General features: G+C 44.1%; 1 protein-coding gene across 2 annotated transcripts in view; it reads left to right on the forward strand.

Moving 5' to 3' along the window:
* The window catches only part of LOC126094704 (nose resistant to fluoxetine protein 6-like), a 386,182-nt gene that overhangs the window by 151,726 nt on the left and 211,392 nt on the right, over positions 1–23,064 (forward strand). For both annotated transcript variants that reach the window (XM_049909231.1, XM_049909232.1), the window contains exon 3: positions 11,762–11,977. In XM_049909231.1, coding sequence (XP_049765188.1) covers positions 11,762–11,977 — 216 coding nt within the window. The remainder of the gene's footprint in view (positions 1–11,761; positions 11,978–23,064) is intronic.

Consider the following 23,064-nt stretch of genomic DNA (forward strand, 5'->3'; position numbering starts at 1 on the left):
ATGATTTGTGAAGCTAATTTGAATGAAACAGCTTAAAGGGGGACGTTTATGAAATAGACCGAAAATGTCAACTTTTAATTTATTTTTTATTTATAAGTAAACTCATGGACAATGAGTTACCAGTTTCAATGATGAAATCGCATCCGAAGTGCCTGAAAAATAATTAAACGTGTGACACGACCTTACTGTCACGCTCGCCTTTTGAGACGACACTAACACTAGCTCGGTGAACAACGATTCCGTGGATTACTTTCAAGTAAATTTGCACAGGATGCATCTAGAAGGGTATGATGTACACAGTCTTTGGTTTTATAGATTATCTGTGACTCTGTTCCCTATCCTAGAAACAATAACAAACCAGTTGCTTTGTTTATGAAAAATCAAATTCTTGTTTTGTGACATTTTCATCTGCCACAGTTGTCAGAATTGCAACTTACGATGCAGTTCGTGAATTTAATTACGGGAACGTAGGAAGGCTAAAGGTATTAGAGATAAGGGTTTTAAGATAAGATATTTCATCAGGATATCTTGAGAAAAAGAGACTTACAGCGCCTCTCTGCAGCTGAAAAGGCAGTTAAATATCAGGCAATGGAAAGATGACAGAGAACAAGAAACCAGAAGCCTTGAAGTGAAAAAGGGCAATGAGTACAAATCTGGGGTCTTCTGAAGAGATGACCTAAGAAAATTCTTAGTGTTGAACTGAAAATTCATTTCCTAAAGAGTCTATGAAGGCTAGAATTAGGAACTTTCGTACAATTATTTCTAGAAACCCAATAAATGTTTTCTCAAAAGTCATTTTTGAAATTCTGAGTGTAAGCTAAGATATGGGGCAAAGTGTTGGAATTTTGCGAGAATTTTATGATATACTTACAGGAACATAATTAGAAAATTATTAAAATTCTACTGTACGATATATTCAAAAAACATCATGCGAGAAGCTTGCTGTATGCAAAGAGATTAAACAGAGAAAATTTTCTCGTAAGCTCTCGAATAGTTTCTGAGAAAAAGCTATATATATATTATTTTTTGAAAATAAAATTTTTAACTTTCATAAAAAAGTTCAATATATATTTAATCGAAGGAACGCAACTTTAAAATTTCCTGTAAGGCATGGTGGAAATTTCATTGCCAGACCTTCAAAATTGTGGATTTCGTGCATATTTTAAATAGCGTGTTTTTTTCATGAACGTACTCCCTTAAGCCATACCAGAGTTAAGCTGAATCATACACATCTTTCCATTTAAATATGTAGAAATTATATACAGATTTTATAGTTCTCCGTATTGTTGCAGGAAAGATCGTCTGCGTACGAACAAGTTCTTATAAAGCCAACGGACAAAAATTACTGGGCGGCCGTCGTAAAGCTAAATTGTTGGGTGGCCACGGTGAAGCTAACCATACATCACACAGACCACCGAGACAGTTAGTGCGGCATCGAGATGGTTCCCACTGGCAAAACTTGCTGCTAAGATGCTAGTGGAGGTAGTGTCTACAGGTGAAAAGTATTTAAACCGACAAACTCTGGGAGATTGTAGGGGACATCAAAACAAATATTTGTCCCTAATGTCATATTTTCCTACGAGGATTATTTAAACCGGTGGAGGCCGTATTACGCTCTTAAGTTGTTGGAGGGCGTATTACGCTCTTCAGTTGTAGGTAACTGCTGTCCACCAGTGTAGTAGTACATTGTTTCTGTTTACTAATGGAGCGATACATCTGGAGTAAGTACACTGATATGGTTGGTGCGTACTACGTAGCGCACCACAACGGACGAGCTGCACAGCAGGTTTATCAACAACAATATCCTAATCGCCGTATCCCGCATGTACGACCTTTGCTGCTGTGTACCAAAGTCCGCGTGAGACCGCGTCATTTAGCAGATTACCTGGACAGGCACGCCGTCGCACGGTAAGAACGCTGCAATTTGAAGAAGCTGTCTTGCAGCATGTGGAGCGGGATCTTTCAATCAGCATTCTTGCAATTGCACGTAACATGGGGACGAATCGGACGAATGTAAGAACAGTCCTTCGAGAGCAATTGTTACGCCCATTTCACTTACAGCGTGTCCACAACCTTGAACCAGTTGATTATCCCCCCAGAGCACAGTTTTCGCAGTGGTACCTGGAACAGTGTGAAATGCATCCTACATTTCCATCCTCTGTGTTGTTTACCGATGAAGCAACGTTCGGGCGTGATGGAGTCTTCAACATGCACAATTCGCATGTTTGGAGTAAGGGCAACCCACATGCCACAGTTACTAGCGCTCATCAAGTGTGGGTCGGTGTTGTTGGTGACTGTTTAATTGGGCTGTATCTGCTACCTAGGCCATTAAATGGCAGTCACTATTACAATTTTCTCGCCAGAGCATTGCCATAACTGCTGGAAGACAAAGCATGTGGTTCGAACATGACGTGGCGCTGGCACATTTCAGTCGTCGTGTGCGTCGATTCCTGGACCGACGGCTCTCAGAAACATGGATTGGCAGAGGTGGTCCTATACCATGGCCTGCTCGATCCCTAGATATGTCCCCTCTGGACTCGTTCACGCAACTCCTGTTGCCTGGTTGCCCGGATAGTAGTAGCAGCAGGATTCTCCTGGAGTTTTTGCCCGTATCAGACAGAACATGATCCGACGGTGTAACCTTTGTTTACGTGTCAATAGAGGCTCTCGATACCACCCTGTCTTTAATTTAAGGTAGCCGACGTTGCGTTACGATCGCTCATTTAACCTATGGACCTTGGCGCGCATTTCCTCGGCAGCTGTTTGCAACTCATGCCTGCGAAGGTGTGTGCTTCCCTTGCTCAACGTCGATAAACTTACATCTGATAAACTTACATGCCCTCTCTCAGATTCGGTTGGAAATGTTCTCACCGTGGCGCATCTGCTAAAAGGTTGTGTAACGTCCGCGCCACACTGGAGATTTTTTCTCCCTGCACCTGTCTCCAGAACAAGATTTATGCACTCGGGAATTCCGTGCAAAAATAATTTTTTCAAGAAGAATTTACTGATGACATCGTAATGAGCGTTTTTATCTTTTACGTTTGGCGTCAGAGTGGTGAATGATGAACAAAATGGAAAGTGTTTTTTCTCAGCGGTAAACTTGAGATCCTGGAGATCCGAGACAATCGACAACTGGCAACAGCAAACTGCGAAACTTATATTTGAAATTGGATTTTTTTTAAAATTGTGTTAATCTGTTAAATAGCGAAAGCTATTAGGAAATATCTGCTATTGCCTGTCTACTTAAATCACAAGACACAGTCTGTGTTTTACGAGAACGTGCTGAAAAGCAACCCCACCGAATTCTTTATTGTGTTCTCAATATCGGTTGAGGTAGTGCATGTCATGCATCTTACTCGGTCCCGCTTTGCTTATGAAGTTGCAACCCTCCGTGGCTGCGGTATGTAACGTAACTACGGCAGTGCGTGAGAGACCCTAAGAAAACTGGAACCTCGAATTCGAAGAGTTCGTTCACACATGGAGCTGATGGTTCAGATTGCTCAAAGCACTATGGGACTTAACATCTGAGGTCGTCAGTCCCCTACTTAAACCTAACTAACCTAGGGACATCAAACATATCCACAGTCGAGGCAGGATTCGAACCTGCGACCGTAGCAGCAGCGCGGTTCCGGACACCTAGAACCGCTCGGTCACAGCGGCTGGCACACGTGGCGTACCCCTTTGCTATGACAATGCCAGATCACACATGAGCGCTGCGACATTTGTAACAACAGGACGCTTTGGGTTCACTGTCATCGAAAATCATCCATACTGTCCGCATTCGACTTCCATCTGTTTCCTAAACATAAAGAACACCTTCGAGGACTTCATTATGATAGTGATGAAGCTGTGCAACAAAGGTGAGGTTGCAGCTCCGTCAAATAAGTCAGACATTCTACAGTGACGGTAATCAATGATCTGGTCAGTCTTTGGGAGAAATGAGTTCTTTGGCAGGCTGATTATGTTGAGAAATAAATATGTAGATATGAAGAATAAGTATGTAGAATGTAAATAAAGTTTTCTTTATTTAAAACGCTTTCAGAGCTTTCACATAAAACATTCGGAGGCATAACTTTCCAGCACGCCGTCGTACACGCTAACGGCCAATAGGAAGCCTTCAACAGGCGGAGCGAGTTAGTTTTAAGTATCACCTTGAAAAGAAATCAGGCTCTGCCTTGGAACTTAATGACACTGTTAAGCTCTTCGCCACGCATTTACCGTTCAACACGACATAGTTTCCCCAGCGATGGATAATTTGGAGGACGCCCTCAGTATAGAAGTCTTTATTCTGGATGATCCAAGGCGAAAATCACCTAGTCATCATTCTAGAAATGTGTGCCATGTAACTGTTTCTTTCAAGGGAAGACAGAGAAGTCGATGGGTGACATAACAGGAGAATGCGGGGTGTGGCATGATTTGATAGCCCAAAGAAGCAACTGGTTTGACTGAGTCCAGAATGAGCTTGGGTGTTGTCGTGGAGAAAAAAACCACCCTTCGGGCAGCTTCCCGGAACTCTTCGTCTTGACATCTTCCTCTAACCTCGTCAGGAGATTTCGGTAATATGCTCATGTGGCGGTCTCCCCCCTTACGAACATCTTCTGTTAGCGCCATACCATGTTGGTCCTAAAAAAAGGCTGACACCGCGACCGTGACCGCTCCTACTCGTCATCATCGATTTCGTCCAGATTTACAGTGAGGTGACAAAAGTCATGGAATAGCGATACGCACCTATACAGATGATGGTAGTATCACATACACAAGGTATACTGATGAGCCAAAACATTACGACCACCCGCTTAATAGCTTCTTTGTCCGTCTTAGTAACGAAATACATCACTGATACTGCCTATCAGTGATTCGACAGTTTGTCGTTAGATTTGTGGAGGTATATGGTATTAGATGTCTACGCACAGGTCATGTAATTCGCGTAAATAACTGGCCGCTGATTTGCGTACGCGGTGATGGCGCCCGATAGCGACCCATAAGGTTTACATCAGGCGGATTTGGTCGCCGAGACATCAACTTGAGTTCACTATAACGCTCCTCAAACCACTGTAGTACGGTTCTGGCTCCGAGACACGGACATTTATACTGCTGCAAGATGATATCGCTGTCGGGGAAGACATCAAGCATGAAGGGATGCAGGTGGTGCGCAGCTGTCAGCGTGTCTTCGATTACTGCCACAGGACCCATGCAAGCGCAAGGGAATGTCTCCCGAAGCATAATACTGCACTCACCAGCCTGCGTTCGTGGTGCGCTGCAGATTTCGAGCGCCTTTCACCTCGATGACGGCCTTTGTGGGGACGACTATTGACCTAGTGTTCCAAAATGCGATTCACCCGAAGAGCCGACACGTTTCCATTGATCCAAGGTCGAGTCCCGACGGTCCCGTGTCAACTGCAATCGTAATTGAGAACGTCGTTGGGTAGACATGTGAACACGTAGGGCTAGTCTGCTGTGGAGCTCAACGTTCAACAATGTACAATGAACGGTGTGATCCGAAACACTTGTGCATGCACCAGGATTGTGCTCTGTCAGCAGAGAAGCCACAGATCAGCAACTAGCACTTTACAGAGGATTGCCGGCCGTTGTGGCCGTGCGGTTCTAGGCGCTCCAGTCCGGAGACGCGCTGCTGCTACGGTCGCAGGTTCGAATCCTGCCTCGGTCATGGATGTGTGTGATGTCCTTAGGTTAGGCAGGTTTAAGTAGTTATAAGTTCTAGGGGACTGATGACCACAGCAGTTGAGTCCCATAGTGCTCAGAGCCATTTGAACCAATCATTACAGAGGAGAAAAGCCTCCTAACCCCACGTTCTGTGAAGAGTCGTGGACGTCTAGCCGTTTAGCGCCTAGTTATATCTTCACATCCTTCTACCTCTATCCTCGTATGCTCACGACAGTAGCAAGTGAACATTCGACCAGCTTCACCGTTTTCGAGATACTCGTTCACAGCCTGTGCTTAAAACATTCTGCCCTTTGTCAAAAACGCTTATCTCAATGGAGTTCCCCATCTGCAGCCCATATCTTTGCTAGGGTGATCCTCCGTCCGTGTCTGTGTCTGCTCTGCTGACATACTTTTGTTGCCGCGTCATGTACTCGTAACGCCACAAGGCGGCATCCAACGCCGCGGTGGGCAGTGGTCATAATGTTTTGGCTGATCAGTGTGTAAAAGAGCAATGCATTGGTGGAGCTGTCATTTGTTCTCATGTGATTCGTGTGAATCGGTTTCCCATGTGATTATGGCCACACGACGGGAATTAACAGAATGGTTAAATGGCTGTGAGCACTATGGGACCTAACTTCTGAGGTCATCAGTCCCCTACCGTAGCGGTCACGCAGTTCCAGACTGTAGCGCTTAGAACCGCACGGCCACTCCGGCCGGCTACATGAGCAGTTAATACAAAAACTGCACACACTGCACTTAACTGGATATCTAACTTTCACTTCATTTGGTTCGTAAAGAAAACGACAAGCTACTAGAACAAATGAAATGACATATAGTGTTTAAAGAAAAGTACATGCACTGCGCGCCTTCGTAATAACCTCTAACAGTTTTGTATCAACGTTAATAATTGCGGTATCCGCAGCATGGTGCAACCGTAAATACGTCGGCCCAAATACAAAACTGCGGCTGACGAACACATACTTCAACTGACCTTTTCCCATTGTAATCTCGCATTGTGAGTCCCGCCTGTTGGTTGATTTTTAAAAGACAGGACATTCGCTATTGACTCTAAATATTTAATTTTATTGCATTTTCGGCCTTGAGGTCGTTATCAAGTGGTATACAGCAAAAGATTGTACTTCATCACTTGTCAATCTGTAACAATCCTCTGACAAATGTTCAAATGTGTGTGAATTCCTAAGGGACCAAACTGCGGAGGTCATCGGTTCCTAGACTTACACACTGCGTAAAGTAACTTAAACTAACTTACGCTAAGGACAACACACACAGCCATGTCCGAGGGAGGACTGGAACCTCCGGCGGGAGGGGCCGCGCAATCCGTGACATGATGCCTAAAACCGGACGGCCACACCGCGCGGCAAATCCTCTGACAGATGGGTACACATGCCATCGTCGTATCTGAGCCTTTTAACGACGCTAACGACCTTAACACAGCATGTTGCATTATACCACTTCATAATGGCCTTAAGGTTGAAATTACAACAGCGAAAATTAAATCATTTCTACAGTCAATGGCGAATATGACGTCTTTTAAAAAGCTGATCTAAGTTGACCGTTACGCATGTCTGCCGCTTTCACCTAACTCATCAGGGTACTGCATATTGCGGAAGACGAAGCTGGGTGCGTATCAGAAGCTGTTTTTCACAAAGATTCAAACCATCTTTTTCTTCAAATATTAATTTAAAAAAATGGCTCTGAGCACTATGGGACTTAACATCTATGGTCATCAGTCCCCTAGAACTTAGAACTAATTAAACCTAACTAACCTAAGGACATCACACAACACCCAGTCATCACGAGGCAGAGAAAATGCCTGACCCCGCCGGGAATCGAACCCGGGCGCGGGAAGCAAGAACGCTCCCGCACGACCACGAGCTGCGGACTATTAATAAAAGAATTTTTGTCCACTTGCCACCCTTTTCCCATCACCCAGCAACAATACGGAGTTTATCCTCATATTTGAAATGAATACTTCACCGCCGAGCGGAGTGGCCGAGCGGTTACAGGCGCCATGTCACGAATCGCGCGACCCCTCCCGCCGGAGGTTCGAGTCCTCCCTCCGGCATGGGTGTGTGTGTTGTCCTTAGCGGAAGTTAGTCTACGTTAGTTTAAGTAGTGTGTAAGTCTAGGAACCGATGACCTCAGCAGTTTGGCGCCTTAGGAATTCACACACATTTGAACATTTAATACTTTACCTGGGAATTAAGAAAGGAAAGAAGAAGACACATGTAACTGGACTGTTACAAAATAATTCGTTTTCCTACACTACGCAATACAATTAATGGATCAGTCTGTTCCAAAATCACGCAATTGTCTCCCATTAGGACTCTTAAGTTTGAAATTTAGTTCAAAGGTGCCTGCAGCCTTCCTCTGTAAAGGTGCAAAGGCGTGGCGTCCTTAGACGTCACTCTCTGGTCCGGTGACACTTCAAACAGCACTGTGTCAACTCGAGCGAAATAAATGCCACAGCTCGGAAGATCACTAGAGGTGTAAGGAAGGTTAATGACCTCAAATTACAAAATTTGTGACCTACCAATGCCACACAGTGTAATAGATCAACAGCGTGTGGCCTCTGGATTCCGGATGAACAGATATCTGCGCGCCAGACGACCCAGTTCTAGTAAACAGACCCTTTTAGTTATTATTATTTTTTGTTTTAATGTAGTTATTCTATGTAGATTTCACCCCCCCCCCTTTTATATAGCATAATGCTTAGTTATTACTGCCACATTTGAAATTATATTAAAGTATTATGTGCTTTATTCATACCAATTCCTGTGCAACATTCGGTCTAATCTTTTACATAGACTAAAAGAAACTAGAAAATAAATAAATGTCACATTAGCACCATATTTCACCTCAACTCTGCCCGACGGCAGTGTGTACGTGTGAGACGCCCAGCTTTGAAATCACGCAGTTTTCTTGTCGGTGGCCGAGGAATACATTTCAGACATACCGCCACTCGGAAACGACACGCATAGAATTATGGAATGGCGTAAAGGACATCATCGAAACCTCCCCTGCCACTGGGGCGCTGATTCCCACACATTTCGAGGTCGAAAACGTCAGTTCGACGTATGATGAGCACCGGGACGACATTCTTGGCCATTTTCGACATTGCTGACACCTCCGGACCATTCATCCATTCTCTATAGACATCGTTGGCCAGCAGTGCGACCTCCTGTGACGTAATTACGGGGGGGGGGGGGGGGGGGTAGGGGGGGGGGGAGGCCCTGACAGTTGGTGAATAAAACACAACCTGTGACGATGTCCTAGGCGTTTGCAGACAGGCAAGCCTTTCAACACGCAACAGTGCAGCCTGCATGCTGGCGCCTTGGACTCTCGTCACAGGTTGTGTCTGTTCAATTACATTTGTAAATTTCTCAGTAAAGTTGGGCGGGTTGCACCGACGATGTTTCCTAACTGGGTGGTCTTAGAGGGATACTTTGCTGTTATACGTCAGTGTCACATCCCTCTGTTGTCTACATCTACATTCTACATTCATACTCCGCAAGCCACCCAACGGTGTGTGGCGGAGGGCACTTGATGTGCCACTGTCATTACCTCCCTTTCCTGTTCCAGTCGCGTATGGTTCGCGGGAAGAACGACTGCCGGAAAGCCTCCGTGAGCGCTAGAATATCTCAAATTTTACATTCGTGATCTCCTCTGGAAGTATAAGTAGGGGGAAGGAATACATTCGATACTTCATCCAGAAACGCACCCTCTCGAAACCTGGACAGCAAGCTACACCGCGCTGCAGAGCGCCTCTCTTGCAGAGTCTGCCACTTGAGTTTGCTAAACATCTCCGTACCGCTATCACGCTTACCAAATAACCCTGTGACGAAACGCGCCGCTCTTCTTTGGACCTTCTCTATCTCATCTGTCAACCCGACCTGGTACGGATCCCACACTGATGAGCAATACTCAAGTATAGGTCAAACGAGTGTTTTGTAAGCCACCTCCTTTGTTGATGGACTACATTTTCTAAGGACTCTCCCAATGAATCTCAACCTGGCACCCGCCTTACCAATAATTAATTTTATATGATCATTCCACTTCAAATCGTTCCGTACCCATACTCCTAGATATTTTACAGAAGTAACTCCTACCAGTGTTGTTCCGCTATCATATAATCATAAAATAAAGGATCCTTCTTTCTATGTATTCGCAATACATTACATTTGTCTATGTTAAGGGTCAGTTGCCACTCCCTGCACCAAGTGCCTATCCACTGCAGATCTTCCTGCATTTCGCTGCAATTTTCTAATGCTGCAACTTCTCTGTATACTACAGCATCATCCTCGAAAAGCCGCATGGAGCTTCCGACACTATCTACTAGGTCATTTATATATATTGTGAAAAGCAATGGTCCCATAACACTCCCCTGTGGCACGCCAGAGGTTACTTTAACGTCTGTAGACGTCTCTCCATTGAGAACAACATGCTGTGTTCTGTTTGCTAAAAACTCTTCAATCCAGCCACACAGCTGGTCTGATATTCCGTAGGCTCTTACTTGGTTTATCAGGCGACAGTGCGGAACTGTATCGAACGCCTTTCGGAAGTCAAGGAAAATGGCATCTACCTGGGAGCCTGCATCTAATATCTTCTGCGTCTCATGAACAAATAAGGCTTGAAAGAGGAAGGCTGAAAAAGCATAAGCACCCTTTGCTGCTTCGGATCGCGTTCAAATTTCGCCGAATGGTTTTGAAATAGTGGTTTCATCCCCTACATCAGAGCAAAAACTGCAGTCACGTTGCACTCCAAAGAGATGGGATCACGTTCAGTGGGGTTGCAGGTTAGAGTGCCAAAGGTTGTCAAGCACGTCGTCCTGTTGCTCATTACAGTGCGAACTGTTGTTTTCGACCGCGAATTGTGTGCAATTCAAAGTCCCAAGGGAACTGGTGGTTTCATTCACAGCACATGAAAGCTTTCGTGTCGATTCTGAGTAGCGGCTTGTCTGGAATGCTTTCCTCAGCCACCCACAAGAGAACCGCGTGATTGCAACGCTGCGAGTCACGTTTCTGACCTCCTCGTACAGACGTCAAAATAAGGGGTGAAATGTGGGTAAGAGGGGTCTGATGATCTTCCTATCGTGTCACATTTTGGTGAAATTTCGTGCCTTTGTGACATCATTAACCTACCTTGCCCCTCGAGAGAATTTCTGAGCTCTTTTTTTTCCCATGTGTCGATACCTTGCTGTTTGAAGCGTCCCCGAACCCGAGCGTGACGTCACAGGACGCCATGCTTTTGTACCATTACAGAGGAAGGTTGTAGGCACCTTAGAGCCAAACTTGAAACTTATTCGTCGGAATTAATAGATTTCGAAAAAGCGATCGTTTAATTCTGTTATGGTTTTTAATTTCATAGTTATGGCCTTTAATTCTACAATTAATCTGTATGGTTTCATAAAGGATACGGAGGCCTATCCACCAACATATAATGCTGCCTGTGTCAAATTTCAATTTTTTTACAGTCGTTCCTGCATGATTCCCTGTCTTTACCCCTTTAATAATATTTATTGATTATTTGTAAGTTTAAATTGTTATGTCAATAAATTACATCTCTGACAGGAGCACAAAAGTCAGTTTTCACCTTCCCTTCACACTTACAAGGCTTCCCTGCCCTCCAACTATTTTATGTTGCGTCCCATATCATCAGTCCACCTGCTGGTCCGCCGCTCGTGGTCTCGCGGTAGCGTTCTCGCTCCCGAGCCCGGGGTCCCGGGTTCGATTCCCGGCGGGGTCAGGGATTTTCACCTGCCTCGAGATGACTGGGTGTTTGTGTTGTCCTCATCATTTCATCATCATCCAGGAAAGTGGCGAAATTGGACTGAGCAAAGATTGGGAAATTGTACGGGCGCTGATAACCACGCAGTTGAGCGCCCCACAAACCAAAACATCAAGTCCACCTGCTGACGACCTATTTTGTGATTGTTTTGTGATTGCTCCAAATAAGTTCTCTAATGTCATATTTTCTCTCATATTCAACTTGTACTTAGCACTTTTGTCGTTATTAGCAGATCGAAACTGTACAGAAATTCGACAGCAGAGTAACAAATAATTATTTGTGTTCGCAGATGAAGTGAGCCCAGAAACGCTTTTGGCCGTCGCAGATGAAGAAAGAGAAGAGTCAAACGAAGATAATGTGCAATCCAGAACGCTGAAGGGCAGCATATTCGAACATTTGCCAGTGTTCTCGCTGGCCAATTCCAAAATCAACAACAGCCTCTGCGTAAGGCACAGTCGCATCTTCCTCCACGAGTTAAAGAAATACAGACTATGGGCATTACAAAGTAAGTATGTCAATAGTTTCCCTACATCGGTAATTTATGAGCTAACAGTGACATTTACAGTTATAAGTGAGTCAGAATGTAAATGAAGGAATATCGTGGTGAAAAGTGGCACTCACAACATTCAACAGCTAACTCACGGCTACACTGGGTCAATGATGACAGGCTCGTCCAGCGTATTCTGTAGAATAAAAACTTCTGACAAGCAGGCGCGAGAAGAGACCCACACGGAGTTCGCCTGCCAGTTTAGTTCATCGCTGGTCTAGTACATTGTCCAGCCTTAGTGTGGTTTTCCGGCAATAGCTTAGCTGATTTTTTATCTTCACTTTCTGAAACACACGAACTGCTAAATTTGACTATAATTTTGAAAGGCGGGTGGTATACATGGCATTCTTTCCATAATAAAGAGTGTTTCAAAAGATTCCTTCGATTTCAGAAGACTATATCGTCTCCATGAACTTAGATAGGAACTAGGGATAGTTTTTAACTTACGCTTAAGACTACAAAGCTCTGTTTTATTTTCAAAAGAACCATCCTAATTTACACGTGTGTAATTCTTACGTACACACTTTGGTTTGTCTTTAATAAATGTGCAATGTGTCCTCCGCCGGAAGTACAACAAACATCCACATAATAGTCAAACTCCCCTTCCAGCTTCTGCGAGAATGTCAGAAGTTACTGTATTCATCCCTCTTGCTAAGCGGCGTCGCAGTCTACTCAAAAGTCTATATACAGTTTCAAATATTGAAATTTATTCCTGAAATTCACATTAATGGGTACACATGTACAACTTAAAGCGACATACGAAAATTTGCGCCGAATCAGGACTCTAACACGAATTTCCCGCTTATCGAAAACGGTCGCCCTACAACTTACGCTACCCGAGCACGCTCCCTGCACCGACCCAAACTTTCAATGTCACATACCTATCTATTTCTTATCATAGATTATTAATTCATCTACCCACTCTCGCACATCTCGTGATTCCCGTGCAGGCTTTAGAAATTTGAAACTGTAGTTCGTCATCAAATATCGCTACTCCATGACTTCTCGTTGCAACTGATTCTATTACCTGCACGGGAATCATGGGATGTGCAAGTGTAGGTAAATGAATTAATAATCTATGAAAAGAAGTAGATACATGTGTGACATGCGGAATTTTTGGTCTCGGGTAGCCTAAGTCGTAAGGCCACTTCTAACGATAAGCGGGAAATCCACGATCGAGTCCCGGTCAGCAGAAGTTTTCATATGTCGCTTTAAGAATTACACTTATGCTTGTTACAGTTAAGTTGGATTTCAGAAATAAATTTTACTCAAAACTTGTTGGACAGACAGACAACGTTTTCCGCAAACGCCAGCAAAAAAAAAAAAGTCACATACTGCGAGATCAGATGATCTTGGAGGCAAATGGTGTGTGCGAGATCCGTACGCCCCCCCCCCCCCCCCCATGGCCGGTCCAGCGGACTTCAATAAACTCACCGAACGTGGTTGTAATGGAATTGCGCCTATTGAAACTGAGAATGCTAAACAGTTTTTTTCACTGAGTTAGCTCAGTTGTATAACTAGACTGAGCAAGCAGCGCCTGCTTATGTTATGACGGCTAGATTCACAATACTTGACGATGCATAACCATGTGTGCCAAATTAATTATGCATTCCATTTTCGAACTTGCGCTAACACATATTATTTGCGTAGCCACCACGGAACATATTTTATAGGAATATTTGATTGAAGACAATATCATCCAGGGCAAATAAACTTCAGTTTGTCGCAGTGGTAACACCGGTTCCCGTCAGGTCACCGAAGTTAAGCGCTGTCGGGCTTCGCTAGCACTTGGGTGGGCGACCGTCCGGTCTGCCGACCGCTGTTGGCAAGCGGAGTGCACTCAGCCCTTGTGAGGCCAATTGAGGAGATACTTGATAGGTCAGTGGCGGCTCGAGACACAAAAACTGACATCGACAGGGAGACTGGTGTGCTGATCACATGCCCCTCCATATTCGCATCTAGTGACGCCTGTGGGCCAAGGATGACACGGCGGTCGGTTGGAGCCGTTTGGCCTTACAGACTTCTTCGGACGAAGTTTAGTAATGGAAATTGCCAGCATATATCCAGAAAGAACGTGGTTTAGTAAATCTTCATAGGTATTTGTCTAAAGTGGATTGGTCTCGCTATACATCTGATGTGGCTACTAGAAATCAGAAATGAGCTCCACATAATTCGATTTAAACGGACCAGAGGGTCCTATCACGTCACCTCCGAAGTCATCAGTCCCCGCCGCTGTCCATTTCAACGAAAACTCGTCGCTTGAATCTGTTGTGGTGTACATGTGGGCTATATAAACGTAGAAATGAGAGCGAGTACATGGGTTTGCAAGTGTAACCGAGGACTCGCGGCTGACTGTTGCAAATCCAACCGTTGGTCATGGCGGTTGTCATCCAGGATGAACCAGAACTCCAACAACAAACTTTAAAAAGTTGTTCCGGCCAACGTTCTAAGAATCTTGGTACAAGAGACACGCGGCCTCCATCGGCTCGTTGGAGAGTTATTGCATTTGTTTTAGTTTTTTGCCCCATTTAGCTTTGGCACTGTATTCCATGGAAGAGAGTGCTCAACAGCGCAGATGTCGACGTTATGCGCTATGTGTCTTTTTTTTCCATTCGCCCATGGTAGCTGCTGTCGACTAAAGTTTTACTTCTTGACCCTCTGCTCTCAAATTTGCTTTCTATACTGCTGGTTCTGTGCACGATTTTGTTTTCCGGCAGTGTTAGTTGTGCTTTAACAGTGATACACGGCAGTGCTATGGACAGGTCGGCTGATGAAAAGTTGTACGATGTGCTACTCTTATACGGGATTACTGAATGAATTGGAAGAGCGGCGCCGGCCGCGGTGGTCTCGCGGTTCTAGGCGCGCAGTCCGGAACCGCGCGGCTGCTACGGTCGCAGGTTCGAATCCTGCCTCGGGCATGGATGTGTGTGATGTCCTTAGGTTAGTTAGGTTTAAGTAGTTCTAAGTTCTAGGGGACTGATGACCACAGCTGTTAAGTCCCATAGTGCTCAGAGCCATTTTGGAAGAGCGGCTCAATGACCCTACGCTGCATCGAAAGCAACCACCTCACCATATTTTTGCATCTAAGCGTTCTTGCATTACTCTGTGTTGTATATTGTGCCTGTTGGTTACTGCAGCCTACACGTTTCTTCACTGCTGTGAAACAAGGTTGACTGCGGTAACAAACAGAATAAATCATAATTACACTAGCGATCCGTCCCGGCTTCGCACGGCTAGCACAAACAAGGCAAACTTCCCAGCGCACCCCATTCACTTTTAGTGTCAAGAGGGCCCAGTGGACAGTCCGTCAAAAACTGAACACAGATCAAGCGTGAAAACAGGAAGAAGGCGTACTGAACTGGGAAAAAAAAAGCAAAATAGAAACAGTGAACGGTACAAGTTTAACAAGTGTACGATAAGCGAAGACGAGAAGCGACGGCGTTATGGTTAAGTGGTCACTGTGTTGGACTGCAAAGCGGGCGAGCCGCGTTCAGAGCTCCCTGGTGCCTTTTCTTTTCTTTTTTTTTTCGCTGTATTCAAATTTATGACTGTGTCGTGGTGTAACATCCGTTTGCAACAGTGAAGTGTAAATGGTTCAAATGACTCTGAGCACTATGGGACTTAACATCTATGGTCATCAGTCCCCTAGAACTTAGAAGTACTTAAACCTACCTAACCTAAGGACATCACACAACACCCAGTCATCACGAGGCAGAGAAAATCCCTGACCCCGCCGGGAAAGCGAAGTGTAAGGAAGGGACCTATAATGGAAGTTGATTCTGCACAACTACTCATTAGCAGCCGAAAGGAAGTGGCTTTCGTAAGGGAACCGCAAATCTTTGGTGTCACGGCAACAAATCAACCGAATCCTCCACCGAAAAACATGCTGGTGTGATATATACGGCAGTGATAGTGCGTGTATCATATGATGCGACTTAATTTGTACGCCTGGTGAGTGAGCTGGATACGCCTCCTTGCCCGATTTACCTATTCGTGTGAATGTGATCACTCCTAAGAAAATGACGAAAACATAATACATACATCAAAAAAAGTTTTCATCACCCCAGTTCCCACAACAGACGTTGACTGTGGATATTGCATCACAGACACAGTCCCTTTGACTGTTCATAGATGTCACTAAACCTGCCCAAAGATGTAAACAACCATGCACGAGGAGCGCCTATTAGACGGAGGGGGTCCGACAGCCGAACAGTTCCAGTCATTCCACCAGGAAAGAGGTACACGGCTCATGTTGTCTGCAGTTCAGCCAAGCCTAGACGCTCAATACCTCGGTTCGATCGTCTCTGCATTGTTACTTTGTGCCAAGAAGGGCTCTCCACAAGGGAAGTGTCCAGGCGATGTTCTTAGGACATGGAGGAGATACGGTGAGACAAGAACTGTCGATGACATGCCTCGCTCAGGCCGCCCAAGGACTACAACTGCAGTGGGTGACCGCTACCTACAGATTATGGCTCGGAGGAATCCTGACAGCAACGCCACCATGTTGAATAATGCTTTTCGTGCAGCCACAGGACGTCATGTTACGACTCGAACTGTACGCAATAGGCTACATGACTCGCAACTTCTCTCCCGACACCCATGGCGAGGTCCATCTTTGCAACCACGACGCCATACAGCGCGGTACACATGGGCCCAGCAACATGCCGAATGGACCGCTCAGGATTGGCATCACGTTCTCTTCAACGATGAGTGTCGCATATGCCTTCAACCAGACAATCGTCGGAGACGTGTTTGGGGGCAACTTGGTCAGGCTGAATGCCTTAGACACACCGTCCAGCGAGTATGCCACGACGAATACAGGCATGCATCAATGCAAGAGGACGTGCTACTGGGTATTAGAAGTACCGGTGTGTACAGCAGTCTGGACCACCACCTCTGAAGGTCTTGCTGTGTGGTGGTACAGCATGCAATGTGTGGTTTTCATGAGCAATAAAAATGGCGGAAATGATGTTTATGTTCATCTCTATTCCAATTTTCTGTACTCGTTCCGGAACTCGGATCCGAGGTGATGCAAAACCTTTTTTGATGTGTCTAGTTTGTCACTTACGCTGCAACAAATGAACGCAACAGTTTCACACTCACACAGTTTCACTATTCATCACATTTACTTGCGACGGTAATGTATTCTTACCACATGACTTATATTCTATAATCAGTGTATAGTATGACAGCTTCCAATACTACAGAAAGGAAACAAACATTTCTGTGACCGGGCGGAGAGTTCATGAAATTGTGAAAAAGAAATAAAATAAATGGAGGGGTTTAGAACCTCGCTCGCTAGCTTTACTGGCCAAGGCCGTGACCACTTAATCGCGATTCCATGGCTCTTACACACTACTCAGCTTGGACCGTTCAATGTTTCTATTTTGCTTTCTTTTTTTTTCATAGTTCAGTACACCTTCCTCCTGTTTTCGTGCCTGACCAGTGTTTAGCCTTTGACGGGCTATCCACCGGGTATCTTAACTCTAAATGTCAGTGGGGTGCGATGGAGAGGTTCCCTTGTAAGTAGTTATGGCCGGAAGACTTGTCTGGAGTAGAGGTGAATTTGTTTACAGCCCACTGCGTAGAGTTATGCATAAAATATAGAGAACAATGCTAGGTAACTAAAAATCGTCAGTTTCGTATAACTGAAATGATTTAAACAGCGCACTCTAAGTAACATCTTAGGAGGTATGAATGTTATCTGTCCCATATACAGTTGGCGCGTGGAGTGACTTCTCGTGGCAACAATAAGAGCACATCATGTTTTCATTAACATTTGTAGAATCAATGTGAATATTTTATGTGAACTTTGTGCGTGCTTGTGCGAGTGTGAGTGTGTGTTTGTGTGTGTGTGTGTGTGTGTGTGTGTGTGTGTGTGTGTGTGTGTGTGAGTTAATGTGTGTTACTGGATATATATTTGAATTTATAGCATTTACATCACCCCCCCCCCCCCATGAACCATGGACCTTGCCGTTGGTGGGGAGGCTTGCGTGCCTCGGCGATACAGATAGCCGTACCGTAGGTGCAACCACAACGGAGGGGTATCTGTTGAGAGGCCAGACAAACGTGTGGTTCCTGAAGAGGGGCAGCAGCTTTTTCAGTAGTTGCAGGGGCAACAGTCTGGATGATTGACTAATCTGGCCTTGTAACACTAACCAAAACGGCCTTGCTGTTGTGGTACTGCGAAGGGCTGAAAGCAAGGGGAAACTACAGCCGTAATTTTTCCCGAGGGCATGCAGCTTTACTGTATTGTTAAATGATGATTGCGTCCTCTTGGGTAAAATATTCCGGAGGTAAAATAGTCCCCCATTCGGATCTCCGGGCGGGGACTACTCAGGAGGACGTCGTTATCAGGAGAAAGAAAACTGGCGTTCTACGGATCGGAGCGTGGAATGTCAGATTCCTTAATCGGGCAGGTAGGTTAGAAACTTTAAAAAGGGAAATGGATAGGTCAAAGTTAGATATAGTGGGAATTAGTGAAGTTCGGTGGCAGGAGGAACAAGACTTTTGGTCAGGTGAATACAGGGTTATAAATACAAAATCAAATAGGGGTAATGCAGGAGTAGGTTTAATAATGAATAAAAAATAGGAGTGCGGGTAAGCTACTACAAACAGCATAGGGAACGTATTATAGTGGCCAAGATAGACACGAAGCCCATGCCTACTACAGTAGTACAAGTTTATATGCCAACTAGCTCTGCAGATGACGGAGAAATTGAAGAAATGCATAATGAGATAAAAGAAATTATTCAGGTAGTGAAGGGAGACGAAAATTTAATAGTCATGGGTGACTGGAATTCGACAGTAGGAAAAGGGAGAGAAGGAAACATAGTAGGTGAATATGGATTGGGGCTAAGAAATGAAAGAGGTAGCCGTCTGGTAGAATTTTGCACAGAGCATAACTTAATCATAGCTAACACTTGCTTCAAGAATCATAAAGGAAGGTTGTATACATGGAAGAATCCTGGAGATACTAAAAGGTATCAGATAGATTATATAATGGTATGATAGAGATTTAGGAACCAGGTTTTAAATTGTAGGACATTTTCAGGGGCAGATGTGGACTCTGACCACAATCTATTGGTTATGAACTGTAGATTAAAACTGAAGAAATTGCAAAAAGGTGGGAATTTAAGGAGATGGGACCTAGATAACCTGAAAGAGCCAGCGGTTGTACAGAGTTTCAGGGACAGCGTAAGGGAACAACAGACAGGAATGGGGGAAAGAAATACAGTAGAAGAAGAATGGGTAGCTCTGAGGGATGAAGTAGTGAAGGCAGCAGAGGATCAAGTAGGTAAAAAGACAAGGTCTAGTAGAAATCCTTGGGTAACAGAAGAAATGTTGAATTTAATTGATGAAAGGAGAAAATACAAAAATGCAGTAAATGAAGCAGGCAAAAAGGAATACAAACGTCTCAAAAATGAGATCGACAGGAAGTGCAAAATGGCTAAGCAGGGATGGCTAGAGGACAAATGTAAGGATGTAGAGGCTTATCTCACTAGGGGTAAGATAGATACAGCCTACAGGAAAATTAAAGAGAACTTTGGAGAAAAGAGAGCCACTTGTATGAATATCAAGAGCTCAGATGGAAACCCAGTTCTAAGCAAAGAGGGGAAAGCAGAAAGGTGGAAGGAGTATATATAGGGTCTATACAAGGGCGATGTACTTGAGGACAATATTATGGAAATGGAAGAGGATGTAGATGAAGATGAAATGGGAGATACGATACTGCGTGAAGAGTTTGACAGAGCACTGAAAGACCTCAGTCGAAACAAGACCCCGGGAGTAGACAATATTCCATTAGAACTACTGACGGCCTTGGGAGAGCAAGTCCAGTCAAAACTCTACCATCTGGTGAGCAAGATGAACGAGACAGGCGAAATACCCTCAGACTGCAAGAAGAATATAATAATTCCAATCCCAAAGAAAGCAGGTGTTGACAGATGTGAAAATTACCGAACTATCAGTTTAATGAGCCACAGCTGCAAAATACTAACGCGAATTATTTACAGACGAATGGAAAAACTGGTAGAAGCCGACCTCGCGGAAGATCAGTTTGGATTCCGTAGAAATGTTGGAACACGTGAGGCAATACTGACCTTACGACTTATCTTAGAAGAAAGATTAAGGAAAGGCAAACCTACGTTTCTAGCATTTGTAGACTTAGAGAAAGCTTTTGACAATGTTGACTGGAATACTCTCTTTTAATTTCTAAAGGTGGCAGGGGTAAAATACAGGGAGCGAAAGGCTATTTACAATTTGTACAGAAACCAGATGGCAGTTATAAGAGTCGAGGGGCATGAAAGGGAAGCAGTGGTTGAGAAGGGAGTGAGACAGGGTTGTAGCCTGTCCCCGATGCTATTCAATCGGTATATTGAGCAAGCAGTAAGGGAAACAAAAGAAAAATTCGGAGTAGGTATTAAAGTCCATGGAGAAGAAATAAAAACGTTGAGGTTCGCCGATGACATTGTAATTCTGTCCGAGACAGCAAAGGACTTTGAAGAGCAGTTGAACGGAATGGACGGTGTCTTGAAAGGAGGGTATAAGATGAACATCAACAAAAGCAAAACGAGGATAATGGAATGTAGTCGAATTAAATCGGGTGATGCTGAGGGAATTATATTAGAAAATGAGACACTTAAAGTAGTAAAGGAGTTTTGCTATTTGGGGAGCAAAATAACTGATGATGGTCCAAGTAGAGAGGATATAAAATGTAGACTGGCAATGGCAAGGAAAGCGTTTCTGAAGAAGAGAAATTTGTTAACATCGAGTATAGATTTAAGTGTCAGGAAGTCGTTTCTGAAAGTATTTGTATGGAGTGTAGCCATGTATGGAAGTGAAACATGGACAATAAATAGTTTGGACAAGAAGAGAATAGAAGCTTTCGAAATGTGGTGCTACAGAAGAATGTTGAAGATTAGGTGGGTAGATCACGTAACTAATGAGGAGGTATTGAATAGGATTGGGGAGAAGAGACGTTTGTGGCACAACTTGACTAGAAGAAGGGATCGGTTGATAGGACATGTCCTGAGGCATAAAGGGATCACAAATTTAGCATTGGAGGGCAGCGTGGAGGGTAAAAATCGTAGAGGGAGACCAAGAGATGAATACACTAAGGAGATTCAGAAGGATGTAGGTTGCAGTAGGTACTGGGAGATGAAGGAGCTTGCACAGGATAGATTAGCATGGAGAGCTGCATCAAACCAGTCTCAGGACTGAAGACACCAACAACAACAACATCATTTACATCTACATCTATAATTTATAGCATCCACATCTACATATCATGTATCGGAGGCTGGCTGAATGGATCATGATCGAAAGCTGCAAATAAGAAAACGAAACAAAATGAAACATTTAATAAAATGGAACACTTACAGCCGTCCTTACGACGTTATTTATCATATAACTACCAGTTTCGGTGCTTCGTCACACAATCTTCAGGCCTTAACTGACGCTGAGGGGGCTAAATCCATAGTATACACGATTCCTCGGTGGCCAACATCTATGAACTGGTTTTCGCAGACTACCTGTAACAACGATAATGGTTGTCGACACAAGCAGTCTGCAAAAACCAGTTATTAAATTTTGGCCACTGAGGAATTGTGTATACGATTGGAGTTAACCCCCTCAGCGTCGGTTAAGGCCTGAAGATGGTGTACCGAAGCACCGAAACTGTTAGCCATGTAATAAATAACTTCGTTAGGACGGCTATAAATGTTCCATTGTATTATACGAGTGAAAAGCCGAAATCCCTCAAACCTCCACTCAGAAGGATGGACATAAAACAAAGAAACATATCTGGTGTATAAGTGTAGCCCGTTATATCAATCCTCGGATTCACTGATCAGAATCATTGCCGCAATTCCTTATCGCAGACTCTTTATAGTAGCCTTTTTCGCCCTGCCGTGTAAATACTCGTGTCAGCATCTTGTTTTGACTGAAGAGAACCCGAAAGCTGTGAGTTGAGTCATCCGCTTCGTGAACGAAGAAAATTTCTTTATGTAGACAAATCAAAAGTGGCATACCTTGCAGAACTAGTTTTTCGGACAACGTTTTACTTTTTGCATAGAAACTTAAAAATGAAAATATTGGTTTCACATGTTTTTCCGCTATGCAGTTGCTTCCAAAGGTTTTCTTGCGATACTAAGAAATTAAGTGACTTCTACCTATTGTTCGACGAATGTGCCTTGAATTAAGAGCGCGAATTACGACTGCAAATGTGTGGGAAGCAGACACTGACCGTCTGAAATTGTCGTCTTTTTTCGAAATACTTCCTAGACTCATCTGTAGAAGTATCTCGAAATTTTATCTAGTCATCTGTTAGGAGTTTTTGATTGCCATTCCATGATCTGTTTTTATGGTATCAAGAAGATTGTAGCTATCTCTGTTTCCCTCTTTAAGTAGCTTACAAATATACGAACGCTTATGAGCAATGGTGCTACTGTTCCGTTGGTGCACTTTCGGATATTGAATGCTGTGCACGAAATGTAGCTTAATTTCAAATTGTCTAAACAATTAATATCTGAATACATTGAGTCGTACCCAAACTGACTACGCTGCGCCAAACACGTTCCTTCTGTTATCAGTACAACAAAGGAAATAGAGTTTTCACATGCACTGTTTATCCGTGGCTGCATTGCTTTACGTAGAAGTGTGTGTCCAAAGAGCTCTACCATTCTCTGCTACGGTAATGGCATCGTTTTTGCAGTGGCGGTTGACAAAATTCATCATAGCTCATCCAGTTTCTTTTAAATATTTATAAATTATATACACAAACCTTCACCATAAATCAGTCCACCTATTAGTAAAAATCGTATCAAAATCCCTACAGTAGTTCCTGGAATTAGTCTGTATATACAGAACGAGTTGAGTGGAGGACATCAATTTATATGTGTTGAGAAGATTATTTGTTTCCACATCAGCACTCCCCTCTTTCTTCTCCCTCTCCGTTTCATTCCACACCTTCCTTTTCTGATATCACGGACCTGCCCACCCACCAAACTCATCCTTCCTTTCTGTCTTTCCCGTTATCCACCTTA

The sequence above is a fragment of the Schistocerca cancellata genome, chromosome 8, assembly GCF_023864275.1.
Source record: "Schistocerca cancellata isolate TAMUIC-IGC-003103 chromosome 8, iqSchCanc2.1, whole genome shotgun sequence".
NCBI lineage: Eukaryota > Metazoa > Arthropoda > Insecta > Orthoptera > Acrididae > Schistocerca > Schistocerca cancellata.